Genomic DNA, 18,964 nt, shown 5'->3' on the forward strand with positions numbered 1-18,964 from the left:
TCCACGAGTCGCTGAGAGTTCATTGGCTATAGCTATATAGGTCCGATATTTTCTCTCCCGATCTCTTCGCTGGATATTTCACGCCAAGCAACGTCCTCGTAAGTTCTTATTACAGAACTATACGTTACGTCGAAACAGTCGTAAGTCTTGATAGTCTAGAATGTCTAAATAGATTAGATTTGTCCTGCCAGTGAAATGTCGTTGAATACGCTCATGCATGCCATCAGGATTCTTTATAAGGAATTATTATCAAGGAAGCAATATATATTACTTATTTTAAAAAAAATATTATACGTTTATAATATTATTATGTTAAAAACGTATTATACAAAAATAATTTTTTTTCGATTTTAGAAAAGTCAAGTAAATATTAAACTATACTGATTTGTTAAGTATAATCTTCTTTTCTGTTTGTGAGTTTTTTTACAAAACGTTATCTTCATTGTATCATTTTGACGAAATGATAAAAATGATTGCTAGATTTTACATCTGATAGTGAATAGATTGCATGATATCTAAATTGGTTATGCCATATTTTAATCAATAAATATTGGAATTGATTATGTGATTAGCTATACAGGCTTTAAAAATGTCTTGTAAAAGATAACTTTCCGATGTCTTTTTAAAAGGGCTTGTGAAGATCGTGTGTCTTTGGAACAATGTCTTTTATTAAACATAAAAGTTTCAAAGATATTTTATCAGAGATACCTTTGAGATACGTGTATCGAGATTGTTTTCGAGTACGTTGTGTTTTTATCGGCATTTTTAAATTTATTTTCTGTGAATCACTGAAATTTCACACTTGACGTTAGACGAAAAAATTGATATGTTGCGCAATTTTTTGTTTTTTTATTTATATAATCTAACACTCGAACATATACTACATTCAAATATATTCACGCTAGAATAAACTATTTATTCTATTTTTTTAGCACAAAAAGGATTTTTCACATTCGCTGAACTTTTGTAGAAATTTTGTAGAAATGTGATAGACCCGATAAAGAAGTGAACACTCTGTTTTTAAATGCTGTGATTTATTCGAATGTTCACATCAATAACACGCGTCTCTTCCGCCACGTTATGTATTCACCCATGCGTATCAGCTTGGAGTCTCGCCAGCTCCTCCGTAGTCGGTATTCAGTTAAAGAAATGTTTGCAAAATCGTCAAGTGACGTTCCTCCTCAAACGCGACATATAAGATTTTTACTTTATAAAAGTTTATCTTTAGATTTAGATCTGTCGCTCATCTAATATATAATTCATGAATATAATTCACGTTTAATTATTAAGAAACGCTGCAAGAATCAGGATTACTACTCTGTATCCGTTTTACGTATTCGATGAGGGCGCGATTATATTTTACGCGTGTTATTTCACGCTCCGTGCGGACGACAGGGTACTAATTACGAACGTTAGTGCGCAGAAAGGCCGCTCGTTGCCCTCTCGTTGCTCTATCCCTCCTTATTTCGACAGACGCGCAAGATTAGGTGGAGTGGCTGCGAGATCGATCGTTATTCCGCTTGATTATCGGCCCGGCAACGAATTAGCGTGCTTCGAGCCGTCCTCCATTCTCGTTCGCTCTATGTACCCTCCTCTCTTTGTCGCTCTCCCTTTCTTTGTTCGCCTTATTTACCTCGAAGCTCGGCCTCTCGTTGCATCCTCTTTTACGCCTGCGAACCATCTCCAGCCTCTCTTCTTCCCCTTCAATCCCCTTTTCTTCACGGTGACTCGTGACCAGTCAAGCGCGTAAGAGGCTCCTTACTTTTTCTAATCTAGCCGGCAAGATAGAAAGTTGGGCACGATCGACGCTCTAAGCAGCAATTTACATGTAAGCTGTCACCATGTACCCTTCTTGTCTTGGTTGTAATTACGTTCACACCAGGGACAACCGTTGTCTATCGGAATTGCTCGATATTTCAGGTACCCATTACTATAATGATAAACTTTCATCAATAACAAATTAATTTATTAAGTTTTTTTGCAATATGTTGCAAAGATATTTTAAGCAAGCAGTCGTTTAAATCGTATTTGTAGGTCTCTTAAATCGTATCGCCTTTAAAAGTATTGAATTTATAAATTAAAATAACAAAAGTAAATTTAAGAAATTATTAACTAATATTTATCCTCTTAGTTATCGAAAAAGGGACAAAAATGAGTAATTAACACTATAATGACAATAATAGAACATAACAGTGTCGAGATAAATCCGACTTGAATTTATTTTTGTAATTAACATTTTTATTCACATCAATGGTTAATTTTACTATTATCATTTAGCAATTTTACATCAATGTTATTTATTATAATAAAATTTGTGATTTAGGAAACTTGATAGATTTTATAAAAATATCTAGTCTTTATATAGTAATTGTAAATATGTATATACAATGAATGTAAAATATTTTTTCTTTGAATTTTCCATTAGGAAAAAAAATTAGTATAAAATTGTACAATTACATTATTAATAGCTTTATAAATTAATAAAAAAATGAAAATTTTTTGTACTTGATTTTGTTCAGTGTTATCAGCACTCACGAAAAAGAGATATAATCTGTTAAATTTTTGTCTATATTACTCATTTTTCATTTATTTCTTATTTTTGTCACTAAATTTTACTTATATTGAGTAAAAATGAGAAGTATATATTTTAAGCATTGAAAGCACTAAACACAGTGCTTTTATTATTCAAAATAATTAATAATTACTGTATAATCATTTCTGTAAAGGTATAAAAGATATTCAAGTAACTGAGAATCGTGAACTTTTAGGCATTGCCACGTGTACGTTACGCGATAAAAATCTCTCACATAAAAAACAACTCAAGTATCGAGTGACATAGTCAGGAAACATTATTAAGAGAAATGTTATTAAAAAATCTGAAGATCTTTTTCCCGTGTGAGATGATTAACTCGACGACTACCTTGCGCGAGATTCACTGCAGGAAGAGGGCGAGGCTCGTTCATTCTCATTTCTCTTTCTATCCGTATCGTCTACTCCCTCTTTCACCTCCTTAGCTCTTTCCTATATATTCACCGGCCCGATAATCAGTCCCTGATAATTGGACGTCTTGGAATTGACGTCGTTCACGCCGACATCATCGACGGGCGTCCGCCGTCAAACTTTTTCCGCAGGACACTGATACGCTATCTAACTACAATTACGGCGTAATTAAGAACGGTGAGGGGCGATAATTAAAGATTAAGATACTTGCCAGCCGGGTAGAAGCCTGCAGAAGTGACAACATCGCCGCAAGCGAGCCAGCTCGGCGATATTAAACCCCGCCTGGTACGAACTACGCCGTGCCGGTGTAAAGTCGGCCATTGACTACTTGTGGATAATCGCTGTGCCTTGTACCCGCCTACATTAGCTCCGAAATGCAATGAAGCATAAGATGAAATATGAGCAGCGAGCGATAAAGAACACTGTTCGTAGCGTACACGTGCTCGTATATAAAAATTTAGATTTAAAATTAATTTGGATAAAAGTCAATAGTCAATTTAGATCGATTATCGACAAAGTACTGTGGCTATTTTATTTTATTACAATTGTAATCCTTCAAATATAATTCCTTAATCGATTCGCAGCAACGCGTTACAACAAATTTTCAAGTTAACTCACATTTACGTCTTCATATTGCACAGTCGAGATTTAATTTAACGCTCTTTTTTTTATTTAGTTCTTATCGTGTTTTATTCCGTTACGTGAGATGCGAAGGAGATAATTTGGCTGGGTGAAGTAACACGAGTAGAACAGGTGGTTAGAAAATAATTACTGTTAAAGCTAGCGCCTTTCCCACATTATAACGTGGGAGTATTGCACTGGTATATTCGCTGCAATATTTGTTTGACCGTACAATCGAGATACATAAAATTGTTACATTCTAAATAATAGCCTCATTGAATCGAAAATAGATACAATTCCTCTTTTCATTTCCCTCACTAGTTTAAGCTTTGGTTTAGCAGCAATTTATGATTATTATACTCATCTCAATTTCGTTAAACATCATCAGAATCTATTTTCTCAAACTACAATATTTTTTGAGTTATACGATGATGAGCGATAAAAATTAAATAAAATTAATATTGCAAAGTTAATTTACGTGACAAAGGATAGTTTTGAATTGCAAATGGATTGCGAAACAAGATATTGCCGATATAATCACGTCTGACATACTTCCTAAATATAATTTGCGATTTTTTTTTTTTGAAAAAGGTTAATTCGCACCTACAAATACCAGACAATTTTCAGTAAATATTCGTTGGTGTTTATCAAAGTACTGTTTTGGGCCAAAGTATCTTTTTATGGGATGAGTTTCATCTTGCGTTACACGCAAGCTATACTACTTTTACACGTTAATGAGTAAGTTGCGAAGCTGCCATTTAATCGCTAACGGTGAATAATGCGAAGCGTATAATCGGGACGAGGACGAAGAAACAAAACTCCGCTTGTGAACAATGGGTTCGTTAACGGCGGTGCTTCATTAACTGCGAAAACAAATTTTCTGGATGCTTTGCAATCATCGAGTCATTCAACTCCGTGCGACGTTGTGACGGCGCGACGGATGTCCGCGAATGCGCGAAGTTGTCGATACTTCTGTCGATACCATCGCGCCGCGATTCGTTCAAGTTTCGCCGAAGGCCTGCGCGCGGTTTTAATCGCTGTTCTCGCAAATATGCAGTATCTTTAAACGTAATGGCTCTGATTGCGATGTAATGCTCATCGTGGCCCAGCATTAATTCTCCAAAAGTTGCTAAGGTTTCTCCACGACATTTTTTTACATGCATTTACACGTATAACGATTCCTAACTGCATTTCTCTCTTTTTTCACATCTTTCTTCATGAATATTCGCATCTAGTTTTTATATATAAATCTTGAAATTGCAAAAGATTTGATTGCAGCTACATGTAAAATTTGCAACAAACTTTTCCGTTTGGCGAATGCTACGTTACATGCATCGCGCAAAATTCCAACCCCAATATGAGAAATAAAAACGTTTGTTAAGCAAACGTTATTTAGCTTTCGCGTAACTTGTCCCTTTATAACTCGGTCACCGTCAGCGTTATTTTATTGCCCGGCGCGTCGCGCTCGTCCACTAACTTCCTAAAACGCCCCGGTTGGCGAAATTGGTACGTAGATGGACCGTGTCGACTAGCGTTCACGAGAGAGAGAGAGAGAGAGAGAGAGAGAGAGAGAGAGAGAGAGAGAGAAGGAGAGGAAGAAGTCTGGAGAACCGAAAGTAGTGTAAATCGAGCTTACAATCCAATCAGACAGCTCCCCCGACTCTGTTTCTCTTTCGAGCTCTCCAAGGTTCGTCAGACGCTCGAGGGAAGGAATGACGAAAGCGAGAGAAAGAAGAAGTCTACTGAAGCGTTTGCGCTGTATGTAAGCGCGCGCGCACGCGCGTATTTGAGAAGAGAAGGGTAGTAGCTGCGAGGGTGACGATCAAGAAGAGGGTGGATAGTAAGGTAGAAGCGGCAGTGCCGCAGAAATAGCCCCGGGGGTGGTTTAAGTAAGGGGGCGGTATAGTTGTAGCAGGGAGGAGGAGGGGGAGGTGGTTCATGATCCTCACGAGAGGGTGGCAGGGACACGCAGATATTTCCGAGTACATTTTTGATGGGATTTTTAAATGAGCTTCAATTGCGTTAAACGCTACGCCTCTCTCGACTTAAGGCAAGATTTCCTTAAACGACGTTTCAGCCTCTCAGAGCCTCGGCGCTGTCTCGTTCCGGAATGAAAATTACCGGAGGTCGGTCTCGTCCTCTCCGCGTCCTTATATCTGCGCTCGTTTTTTTTTCTTCCTATCCCTTTTCCTTTTTTTTTGCTCCCGCCATCGCTTATGGCTATTTACCGTGTGCGTCGAGATATCAGTAACGTCGCTCTCAATTAGCTTCCAAATAATTTCAAAGCTACCTGCGTGAGAGTGTGTAAATATTCAATGAATGTTCACGAATTTTTTTTTATTATGCTCTTGAATAAAATATTTCTCGTCGAAAAATTCTTTTTGATATGAATTTAAAAAGTGATCTGTTTCAACAGAAAAACGCGCGACATTTGGAACACCCTGTATATCAGATAAACTTGAGATTGCTCGAGAGCTCGATAAACATCATGCTACATCATGCGCATGAGGGTTGAGCACAAATTGCGTATAAATTACGAGGATATTCGGGACAAATTGAAACACGATCGTGAGATTATTGCATCTGCAATTAACAAGTTCTTCGCAATAACTTACTATAATTTTTGAAGGAAACATTGATCGCGTGAAGATTGAGAAAAAGTGTTGAATTGCAAAACGGTACGGAAAATTTACAAATGTAATTAAGCAGGTGAAAGAAAAATAATGGCAATATGGATAGTAGATGATTTTACATAAAGTTGCTCGCACGAGATACGCGAGTGAGGATGTAGTTAGGTGGAGAGAGAGAGATAAGGTGAAATAAATTGTGCCGAGTTTAAGAGTACTTTTACGGCGACGATGGGACACGTCTTAAAACCAACAATGTAGAAACAAAGAAGGGTAGAAGCGTCGTATCTACAATGGAGATACAGCTGCACCAACCGAGAAAGAAGTAATTCAAGAAGAAAATTTACACACACACACACACACACACACACACACACATACGCGCGCAAATATACATAGATATACTCGTTCTCTTTTTAAATATTGAATCTCTTAGTTATTAAGTTCAAACGTATAAAATGCACGAGACTTATAAAATTATTAAGTATCATATTACTTCATGAATAAATATATTTATTCATGAAGCAATATAATGAATAAATACATTTCTAAAAACATAAATACAAAACTTTAGAGAAAACTGTTTTAACATAATTTGGGAAAAATATCTTAAACATTACATATTTTGCTATATTGATGTACATGATTTTGATCGTTAAATTTTACGTAATCACTTAATTTTGTGAATTTTGCGTCAATTAAATCTTTCCGTTTGTAACATATGATATTTCTTCGTAGACCGATTTTTCGGTTTTTCTACGTAATCATGGAAAGAGATATCTTACTCTCTCGAGAGATTGCTGCTAAATACTCAAACGGAATGTACGATGCAAACAACGAGCAGTGAATGCATCCAGTCGTCGAAGCGCACCAGACACAGCTCGAGCGCAGTTAACTGCCACTTATCGAATTAGAAGTTTAACCATGTCACGTAATTTCGCCGCGGTAAGAACGTAATTGGCACTTAATCGCTTTAACGGTACGTTAACATGTAGCGGTGACGAACCCTTGATGATCCCCGTCATATATCACGCGTAAGGATGCACCTGACGGTCCCAAAGACTCGCCGCTCGAAAGTATCGACGCGTACATATTTTCGTTGACGTCACCGTCACAGGGTTTATGCGTTTATCTCTCTGCCACGTCGAAGAGCAGTAACATTAAAGCTGCGTCGATGGAAGAAAGAGAGAGAGAGAGAGAGAGAGAGAGAGAGAGAGAGAGAGAGAGAGAAGGAGAGGGCGCGAGAAGAGAGAAGTCTGCAACGTGCTGTGAAGATTCAATTTTGCAGCGTTTGCCAGCACGTGCAGCGCGTTAATCTCACGACGCTTAAACGATGAATCGTCAGGCAAATTGTCGTGTACCCGCTGCCAGCCCGGCACAATATTGCGTTGGGTCGCACTTGTGCAACACGTCCGATCAGCGCGCAACATAATGAGCTCGCTCGGCTACTTTGTTTCGCGATAATGGACGAGATCGAGCCATAGCGCTATCGCGTGATTCGATTGACACAATCGCAATCATCGTCATAAAGGTTCGAGCAGCTATTATTAATTGTATGAAATACTAAATTTTTCGTATTAACGCAAAGAAATTTTAATATCCGTTTTTTCAAGCTATTATAAATCGATTCTTTCAGAACGATTCAGGTGTATAGTTTTGAAAAACACACGCATACACACACACACACACACATATATATATATATATATATATATATATATATATGCGTGTGTGCTTTCAATTAAATATATATAATGATTGATAAAAATCAAGTCAATTTCAACCATTATTTTTTTTTATTATTGAATTTGTAATTATTTTAAGTCACAGCAATGCATAGAAGTTCGTTCGCATTGTTATATCGCGATTGGCGAAGCTTTATTTTACGATGCAATATTATGTCTCACCGCATCGAAATGCTGCTTAAGATTGAAATAGATTTTGGGATGGGATTTTCGAAAGTTTCCGCTAATCAGAAAGCATTTGTGCATTCGTCGTTGCGAGGATGCCGCTGGGGATAGATTTCCCAGAATTTGTGTCGGACGAGACACTCTGGTAAATTAGACTACTTTCTCAGTAACGAACGACACACAAGCGTGAAGGAAATGCTGGGCGCGTTTTTCCCGCTCGTAGACGGAGTCGCATCTGGCGCTGTTCAAAAACTTTTGCATTATGTCAGGCGCTAGTAACGCAAAATGCAACGCAAAATGAATATGGATATAAACATCGCCGACAACACGAAATACGCGGTGAGCACGATTGTTTCGTGCTCAACTTCTAATGGCGAGCGCACTGATTCTCTCGGCAACGTTTTTTCAAACCGGAAGACCGTTTTATAAAAAAAAAAATATTCTACCAAATATTGGTTGGTAAATCTATTACTAATCAATAACTATTCGTTAGTACATTTTTTACTTCGTTTTTTATCAAATATAAATCTAATCTTTACCAATCCGAATACAAACTATCTTTCGGATAGGTATGAATTTATTACAATATCTCTTTTGATGAAGTGTATCGTGTAACGTGCGCGCGTGTAAAAAGCTCGTATAATTTCCATTCCTTAATTAAATTGTTGTTAAATATTTCGCAATAATTTCTCTTTCCTTAGGCGAAATAATTAACATTAAAAGTATATACCTCGTACAAATAAAAGTATTACTGAAACAAATATGTTTACACAACCGACAGATCGAATCCGAAAATTACACTCATCAGTCAGCTGACAACCAGATAAAGGTTCTCAGCAGCTGTGTCACAGTGTTCCATCAGCCATCCGAGGTTGATGTCTTTGTTTACAAGTGTCTAACATCTAATAATAGATTGCTGTTTACCTGTTAAATCCATCCTTCCACTTCGATCGTCTCGAGCGTCCCACGATGAGACTTTAGTCTTTTCAGAAGAAAAAAAAACCCGGTTGTGTCCTGAGTCACCGGCCCCAACGATAGTCACAGGTAGTATCAACTTCCTCGGATGTGGGCGCGAAGGTGCGCAGTGATGGAGGTGGCGGGTTAGCGGCATGAACCTTCGAACCCGTCGTCGTTGAAAAAAAAAAAAAGAAATCCGTCCGTCGACATGAGGTGCGGGTTGCGCGAGAGAGCGTTCGAACCACCGGTTACGTGCTTTCTTACGGGAGTTTGGCGCGCGACTGTGCTACTGGGGCCAACCCCGGCCGCCATCAACCCTCTTATGGCTCTGTGTCCCTACGCGTTTCAACCCCTCCTCGCTACCTCCGTTCTATCTTCGTTCTCACCTTTTGCTCTCTCTCTTTCTCTCTCTCTCCCCCCTATTTCGCACTGCTCTACGTCACCCCACCACCTTCATCCCCACCAGAATGGCGAGCGTGACAATCCTTCTCTATTTTCCTTCCAACCCTCGGCGTCCTTTCCTTTTTTCTCTCACGGCGTCGTCCTACATCTTTTTCTTTTTCTATCTCTCTCTTTCTCTCCCCTTTCCTTCCCCGGAGACTGATTCTCCGTCTTTTTCCTACCGATGATCTATACTCTGTCCTTGTCGTTCTCCCTGCCACCCCTTCCATTTATTCGCCATCTCACTTTATCCTTCATCCTCGCAGAGCTTCATTACGACACCTTTAGCTCCCGTGAGCTATTTCATCCCCCTCGTCGCGACCGCCAGCCGTCTCGCTCCGACGCCTTTGACCACTCACGGGGTTATCCCATCGTTCGCCGAGTCTCTGCTTTCTCTCGTTTCTACGGCATCTCTCTCTCTCTCTCTCTCTCTCTCTCTCTCTCTCTCTCTCTCTCGTTCTCAGTTTCCCCTCATTCGCCATCTACGTCTATCTCACAAAGTGCAACCCCTTCTCGCCGCGGAATCACCACCGACATAGACCAGCGCTTAGCGCCGGCGCGCGCGCCGCGATTCAAAACTGCGGTTAGAAGGGTCGTCGGAGATAAGGATGCGTCCTAAATATAGCGACGTGGTGCTTAAGACACCCCCACCTATCCTCCGACACTCTTACTCGCTCTTATAAGCGCTTCTCTTAGTCGCGCTCGGAATTTCCCAAACTTCTTTCACTGCTATAATGAACGTGTATTCGCTTCCCTGTTCGTCGGAGATAAAGAGGGATAGATGTACTCCTGAAAAATTTGTTTGACAACATCTTATGGCAGGTAGACTTTGTCAGATTCTCGAGCAGTCGATCATATAATTTTCCTCAGGATTTAACTTTCTTAAACGGGGAAAACTTAAAAGAACTTAAAGCCACTTTAATTAAGTTTAAATCTTAACCGGTCGTTGCTTACTTTCGAAAGATTAAATTCTTAATATCATATATGATATAATAAAAATTCTCATGATGACTTCTTATTACAACTCGTTTTTTTTTTGTACCTTTAGCAGTGTATCATTAAAATCTGAATACATCGCATTGTTTCCAATTTCCTCTAATCAAACATATTGGATGCACTTGAATGAGTCTTGATCGCTTGCGGGATTGATCGGAGATGAGAACAATAACTGCCCGCCGGCGTGTAGTTAATAAGAAACGCATATGAGGCGTACGGGAACAGCGGAATTAAGTATCAGCGTGCGCGTCGCGTCGCGTCCTAGCTTGCGTATAAATAAGGACAGGCTAAGCCCCGTTCTGGCCTGTAATTACGATGGAACTAAGCCGGGTATTCCGTGGATCGGTGATCCTTCGTGCCTGGCGCGACGCTGAGGATCTCCGCTCGGCCGAAACCAATTTGGAATTAATGTAACGTCCTGCGGAATTAACGTGGCAAAGTCCCGTCGAACGGAAACGGCCCGATCCTTGACGCGAAACTTTGTTCCGTAAAAAATTCACGAGAGCCAATGCATCGATAAAGTCGAGAATTATTTTTTTACTTCGTCTTACACACCTACGCGACCGTTCTGCCCCTAGAACTTTTTTTTCTAACTCTTTGTATGATGCGTTTTTTATAAGAATACAACTTTTAATAGAATAATTTTCTATAAAATATATATATACCCATTTTTTAATGATATTCTTAGAATAAATATAAAATTATTAGCTTACTATTTTTTCATATTGATTTTAAAAACGACAGTAAGTTTGGCAGTAAAATAATACGAAGCCTAAATTTCAGTTAAAACGATGCAGGTACGTACAATGTTTCTATCAACATTATATCGCTATTCTATCGTCGCTGATTAAAGCCAAGGAGTTTCATTGTTAAGAAGTATGTACATATATACACACCTAAGGGTGAATTCTATCCCGCTGCTAACAAATGTGAATCACGTCATTGACCCGGTTTACTGCACAGATTTGTGTACGCGAGCAGCAGGATACGTGGATTATTACCACGGGATTAGGTCTTGGACGGGATACATTAAATGAAAGGCAACATTAAGGGTCCATAAGCATGTCGACGTTATACTAATGTCCAACGTTCAACGGCCCGTTCTCGCATTTCGCAGTTTGTCTAGAACACATTACATTTTGCGGAAGTAATGTAGATTGTAGAATAACGCTTATACCACTTTGCTTTAATTCTGATTTCTTAATTGTTTTTGTGCCTCTCAAAATCAAATATTAGCCTATAAATCAACCCGTTGCCGCTGGTAAAATAAATTATACAATTTTGATAGAGAGAGAGAGAGAGAGAGAGATGATTGATCGTCCTATGAAATTTAACGAAGAAATTGTTAAAAAATAAAAGATTCTTTTTAGCTGCATAATCAGGTACGAAGGCATGATTAAAAAAGCAATTTAAAAGAACTAATTCAAAATAATCGTGCTATTTAAGGAATTATAAAAAATTTATCTAAAGAGAATCTTAGCTTGTTTCGCTACTTAGCACGCATCAAATCTCCTGGTGACTTCGTCTAATTAAAGATAAGAAATAAAAAAATGAAGTCGGGATAAAACGTTCTAATACCTCGGTAATGGAATTTGCTAAAAAAAGCTATGAGGTAACAAGAGAGAATTACGAAGTGTACTTTAAGGTTGAATAGACACTACAGAAGGATGCGAGCAATTACAGAAGTATTTGTAAGTAGAGCATTTCCAGACAAAGGGTAACGAGAATGGCGTTAAACGGATCCAATCTGTTCTTTGTTAATTTCCGTCTTGTTAATCATTATCAGAACGAAAGCCCTTAGAAGAGGTGTATGGATACCCGGCAGTTGACCGGCTACTATATTGAAGCTGGTCGTGAACATCAAACGACCAGTGGATTCGTCAGACGGTCGAATAAGATGTCACGAATTAAAGCCATATCGCGGTAGTACGAGAGGGTTTCTCTCCTGCGTGGCATTAGACTGCCATTGTTTCATCGACGAAAATAACGACGGCCGTCTTTAACGAGGATAAAGATACATATTCAAATGGTCGTCGGTCCAATAATGTTGCATTCGTATTATTGTTTTCAACGTTAATAGAATTGATCGGCATCTTATTTTCCTAAAAAAACAGAATATTTTCAAGTATCTAATGTGTAATAGCAATATGAAGAACGATTTATGAAGCTAATTTATTTTATACGAAATATTATCTTGTATATTAATATTTCATTTAATCCTGAAATGCTATTCATATTTTTAAACGAATTTAGTATTAAATTATGTAGTCTTTAATGTACTTGACATTCTTCTAAAAGAATAGACAAGACCATTAAACAATACTAAGAGTGTCGTAGTGATAATAAAACAATCTGCGTTTCGTATACAACGCAAGAAAAATAATTAAACGAAGTATAATTAAACAGACACGCGGGACTTCAATTAAAGTCTCGTCCCAAATTCGACGTTCAAAGTACCTCTGTCGAAGACGAGGAGTCACAGCGCGAGGCGATGGAGCGGCGCAGGGTGGCAGAAAGATTTAATTCGCTTTCGATTTAATTCGCCGCGAGGCAAACCATTGTTTCAGCTGATCCGCGCGACAAAACGCGCGCGCGCTCAGAACCGACGACCGATGAAAATGAAATTAGGAATGCGAAAAGAGGAAAAAAAAAAAGAGGACGCGCACGAGCCGTAACGTGCGAGAGGTGGTTGCAGGGGAGAGAGAGAAGGGGGATAGGGAGAGGGGTAAAATAACGACGGAGAATAAAAGAGACGAGAGAAAGCGAGAGAGATAACGAGAGAGGGAAAGGAAAAGAGAAAGAAGGAGGGAGTCGATGTACCAACCCCCTTATCCGATAGACCGACACGTACTAAACCCTTTCCCCCCCGTTGACAGTTTACTCGCGGTTCGCTTGTCATCGGCAAAGATACAAAGATAATTGGTCATTGGGGTATGCCATCGCGCGGGGCGAAGCGAGATAGACGAAACCAAGTACTTTGAAGAGGGCAGGCACTTTGAGCAGATTTGCTTTGGCCGTTGTTTCGGGCTTGTATTTTAGTTTAGATCAAAAGACTGACGCCACTGACCAATTCAGCCGTATCTAAGCTGTCGCCTCTCCGTCCTACCGTCAGCATCCTTTCTCGTTCTCTCTGTCTCGTCGCTCGTCGTGTGTCGTGTCTCGCGTTGTTGTATAACGGGCTCCTGTCCTCTCCCAAGTTCGCCGCCTTTCCCTTTTAACGGTAGATTCTTTGACGAATTTGCAGTCTACTTGTCTTAGGCGAACCTTAATTATGGCAATATTTAGCAACCAGTCCAAACTAAATAAAATTTAAATATTCATTTCGTATTAATGGAATAGTGTACATGACATTCTATGATTATATATTTGCTAGAAATAATGTACCGCAAATAATTCGTTATTAGTTGTAATCATATTTTTTTAATCTTTATTTAAATCATATATCAAGTATAATTTGATGCAACTATCTGTTGAGTCAGTTAATCAATTTTAGGTAACAATTTTTTAATAGCACTTTTTTCGGATCTTTCCCTGTATCGCAAGCCAGTTATCGTTAAAGCCAGGCATTTTTCTCGAATAGCATCAAATATTAAAAAAGTCTATCGGGCTAAAGTCACGCTATACAAAAAAGTTTCTTTCATATAATGTATTAAATGTTAAATGGATCATATGATACGGCGACGCAACTTAAACACTGCTAAATATATATTATGATATAGATGCAAAAATTTTACTTTTTTTTTACAGAGACAATCTTACAATTCCTGAACTCGAATGCAACGCGATGGCGGAGAAAAAAGAAAGCGACGCGAGGAACTGAAAGCGATAGAATTGAAGTTGACGCGGCAGGTGGCATAATGGGCATGCACGCGGTATGGGTGATTTGCATACCAATGGTGAGTAATATAAATTATACGTAATTACTTGGGCATTCGGAAGAGCATTCGCTAATTTTATTCCGTCCTATTTCCATTCGCGATTGTGCCGGGGCTTGTATGTAATAACGACAAGGTAGGCTCAACCATGAACTTATTTAAATCACGCGATTTTAGCCAGTTGATTAGCGACTCGCAGCGATTCTGATGAAAGCCTGATAATTCAACGTTTACCGCGTTCTCAATGCTGTCGGAAAGTAGTAAAAAGTCCAATTTGATATCATGTACCCCGCGTTATCTGGCAGGGTCTTCTAGGCTCTAGCGAAAAAGCGCGATTCGCAGGAAAGGTGTGCTCGTAAAATTAGACGGCGTCGTTCTCAGATGGTTTATTCCATGCTCTTTCCAATTAAAAAGTTAACCGCGCCGTACTATTAGAATTGTATCGCGAGACGTATGCACGATTATCACGAGCGCAATTCTTAGGAATCAGCGGCGCCTTGCTGCGTTACTATTAAGCGTTTTGCCACTGCTTTTTTCCTCGACGTTGGACGATACGGACGGTGCAGCCTCGTGGCGTTTAATTTTCCAAGTTTTTCCTCGAAATGGGTCTTGGAAGTTCCTCAGTTTCGCGAGAGAGGAAGGAGATGGGAAAAGGAAAAAGAAGGAAGTGGATAAGGCGGAGGCAAACTAGGAAGGTGCTAACTTCAGCGCCTCGCGATCCTTTTTAATGTTTACAGTTTCGAGACGCGCCCTCCCCTCCCCCCTAGCACACGCCGTAAACATGGTGGCAACTACACGGTGGAGGCTCGCGCCTTGCACGGCTTGGCGCGGAGATAATTAGAGAAATATCGTTTAATAAAGTTCACCCACTTGAGCGCCGAAAGCGCTCGGGCTCGCTTTCTCGCGAGAGATTCGCGGCGCGCTCGCGATGGAAAGCGAGTACGATCGAAACTTGGCTAATTGTTTGCCAACGAGGTCGGCTTAATGGCTGTCGACGCCTTCGACCACAGATGGAACACGATAGTCCCGGATATCTTTGCGGATCAGCGGGATGTTGGATAGCAATCGCTTATTAGAGTTTTGTAACGAAAGGTTTTGCGATATCAGTGACTTTGATAGGGCGCTGAAAATCAGATGAAAGAAAACGATCTGACTTGTGAGATAAATTGATACATTTGATCGAGTGATTGATATCTCGCCTTGATCTTTCTGATTTGCTAAAAGGAGAAATGCTATTATACAGTATGTAGTTAGGTATCTCTGAAATTTTAACGCTTATGACGATCGTACGACCTGTCCTATTATTTTTGGCGATAAATCGATCAACGTCCTCATCGGTGGGCATGTCCGGTGGACACGTAATCGAGCGGCGGTGAAACCGACCATCATTTTATCCCGAAAGTTTCGCAAAGGCTGTTTGGCACGAGGCGATGGCACAAGGGATGAATCCGGCCGACACTGATTTAGAAGCTATAAGTCAGCACCGACGCGCAATTACCCCCCTTCGCCTGTCAGAGAGCCGGTTCAAGCACGGCTTTCGCCGCGGGATGCTTACCCTGATCCGACCCCACGGGCTTATAGCTTTCGAAAATGGCGAAAAATGTGTGCCGGGGGCCGCACACTCTCGTCGACGCGCCGTTTGCCGAGGCTACCGAGGCTTCTCTTACCCGTCTAAATGCAAACGTTATCATCACAATTTTGTTGCCGCTCGTTAAATGCACCACGACGAGTAATCGATCGTCGAGGATGCATGTGAAATTCGAGAAAGGAGACTGTGACGACGGCCGATAGATAGCTCGGGATAGAAAGGGAAAAATATAAAATTTTCCGATACACTAGAAACTCGCCGAGAAACCAATTTCTGCGAGGTGAAGTTCCATTTTGTTGTATGCGTCAGTTTTGTAGTAGAATGATGTGGTTTTAAGCAATATACAGGGTGAGGAAGAAAAAGTATCAAACCGGTAAAATCAAGGTTGAGAAAAAAAATGCATCATACAAAGTTGTACGATTTCAGCAAATCCGTGTAATTTCCGAGATATGAATTGACAAAGTTCAGGTACCACCGGGAATCTCAGGATTTGAAGTCATTAAATACTATGGAAATGACGAACCGTGAGGTCCTTATCTCTGTGTGTGCGTTTGTGTGCGCGCGCGCGCGTGTGTGTGATACATACACATATACGCAAGAGGTGCAAATCCGACCCAGCTACTTTCACGATACACCTTGGATAATGCTCATGCCCGCGTCCTGAACTTCGTCAATTCATGTCTCAAAAATTACTTAATTAAAAAGAATTTTATTGTAGTGTTTTGAAAAACTCGACGTCAGCTATATGAATATCGATTAAAAAAATGTCTCCTTTGAAAATTATATATATACGTACATATATCTTTTCATATATAATAACAGTGTTACTTTGCTATAAAGAAATAAATTGAGATAAATACATTTTTTAAGTTTTTCTACATTTATGTAAAGTCGATTACTTTATATAATACTCAAGCCAAATAAAACTTAGATATTTCTTTATATTGACATAGATAATAGTTTCGATTATGTATTTGTTAGAAATAATATTTGGCTGTATTTAAATTATTTGTTTTTGTTTAAATTACACGAAGTATGCAAGGCCTGTGATCTAATTGCGGAGAATTAAAATTGCAAACGTTGACAAATATTTCAAATATCAGATTGATTTGTTAATTATTTACGAATATTGGTCTAGCTCTCTGCATAAGTTTGTTTTGCTTTAATAGGAATGTGAAAAAACACACGAGCTGTAACTAATTTACTCATAAATGAATCATTAATCAATTCAATGCTATTTTTCGACTTTTATAATATATTACAAGCCTTTTATTTTAAAATTAGTAAAATTTTTTCGAACATTTTAAATGTATTTTCAAGAAAAATGATCGCATATCACCAACTATCCTTTTAAATTGGATTTTTTGATTCTCTTCTCTACTTTCGTATCACAATTTTAATGAAGAAATCGAGAACACGTTGCAAATTTGACTTGATAACTATTATTGCGGTGATTCTGGCATCGTGATGCGTCGAGCGGGACGAGCTCATTCTGAATTCGGTTGAATAAGAGCTCTAGGTGTTGCGAATGTCTCGGGTGCATGGCGAGCGGCCGCGCAAAGTAAAGGCTTTGACCAAGGCTCGATATGTAAATACACTTTGCGGCCTTCTCTGCGATGACGCCTGTTCGCGTTGCTACCGCTCCTGCAGACGGTACGAGTTCCCTATGGATTCTCCGTAACACCCGCATTCCAATACGAAACAGGCGGAGAAGTACCTCGCGGAGTCCTGGAAGGATCGAACAGGAACAAGAGAGCTAGGACCGTGCGCCACGTTATCCAGCTTTCCTACGACTGGACAACTGAGACGCTTGCGGTCCACGGCGACTCGCATGACACGATATTACAATGTAATCCGGCTCTACGAAGCCAAGTTTATTTATAAACCGACCTCGTACTTTGCTGAGACTTTCTCGTACTTCATACGCAAGAAATGACGATAATTATTTATAACAAGAAGAATGTCGAAATTAATTTAAATGACTTAATCGAGAAAGTTCTTTTAAATTAATACTGATATTAAATTATTTGATAGAAATGCCATCACAATTTCTGATCGTTATATAAATCGTCTATAATACAACGCAAGCAGTTACAAACAAACTTATGCAGAGAGCTGGACCAATATTCGTAAATAATTAACAAATCAGTCTGACATTTGAAATATTTGTCAACGTTTGCAATTTTAATTCTCCGCAATTAGATCACAGGCCTTGCATCGAGAGTCTTGCATACTTAGCAGACTTCGCGGGCTCTTGTAACCGCTTGCCTATAGAGAAGTAATCACGGAGGAAGTTTAATTGGGACTTCGTTCGTAATAAGTTTTCGAAGTATTCGATGGTACGTGGAAGCCACCGTGCTTCAGACTCCCCTCGATTGCGCGCCCGCTTTTTGAATTCACAATCGATAATTCGGTGCAGCGTAATATCCGCCCTAGAGGCGACCGGGTAATTCGCTCGGTCGTCTCGCAATTCCATTTACACGACGGCTTAACCCAAGGTTAATTCGATAGTAACATTAATCGTCGCGCCAACAACGATCGCTCTAACTAAACTGAAATTTTAGCAAATCGCGATGTGCACAGATAACAAAATCATTTCCGTTTGAGTCTAAATGGAATTACATATTCTGAAACTTTGAATCACCAGTTACCAAGAAACAGTCAATATACAAAAATAAAAACTTGTTAAAAAGGAAACGCATGTTTCAATAAAATATCGGTTTAGAAAAAACTTATTTCAAATTGTTTGACGAAATGGGAGTCGATGAAAATCATTAATCTTATACGTAAACGCTTGAAAACTGTAATAACAAAAAAAAAATGCGTGATCTAAACGTCTTAAAAGCCATTAGTTGAAACGATACACATGCTAGATATTGAACGATGTCAATGCTTATTATCATGCTGCAGCTGAGACTATGAAGTGACAAAAGGGCTAAAATACTGTGG

General features: G+C 39.4%; 1 protein-coding gene across 2 annotated transcripts; it reads right to left on the reverse strand.

The window, feature by feature from the left end:
- Nucleotides 1–648: 648 nt before the first annotated feature.
- On the reverse strand, nt 649–10,105 carry LOC113003558. Of its 2 annotated transcripts, XR_005574701.1 has the most exons (3): nt 9,083–9,990; nt 2,921–3,358; nt 649–1,930 (listed from the first exon to the last, which is right to left on the reverse strand). XR_005574701.1 is itself a non-coding variant. In XM_026133474.2 (2 exons), the coding sequence occupies exons 1-2, from the start codon at nt 9,267–9,269 to the stop codon at nt 3,192–3,194; spliced, it is 363 nt and encodes a 120-aa protein (XP_025989259.1). In that variant the 5' UTR covers nt 9,270–10,105; the 3' UTR covers nt 2,429–3,191. The 2 variants fall into 2 exon arrangements, 1 of the variants encoding a protein (XP_025989259.1); XM_026133474.2 differs by lacking the exon at nt 649–1,930 and having other exon boundaries at nt 2,429–3,367; nt 9,083–10,105.
- Nucleotides 10,106–18,964: the final 8,859 nt, after the last annotated feature.

The sequence above is a fragment of the Solenopsis invicta genome, chromosome 5 (assembly GCF_016802725.1).
Source record: "Solenopsis invicta isolate M01_SB chromosome 5, UNIL_Sinv_3.0, whole genome shotgun sequence".
NCBI lineage: Eukaryota > Metazoa > Arthropoda > Insecta > Hymenoptera > Formicidae > Solenopsis > Solenopsis invicta.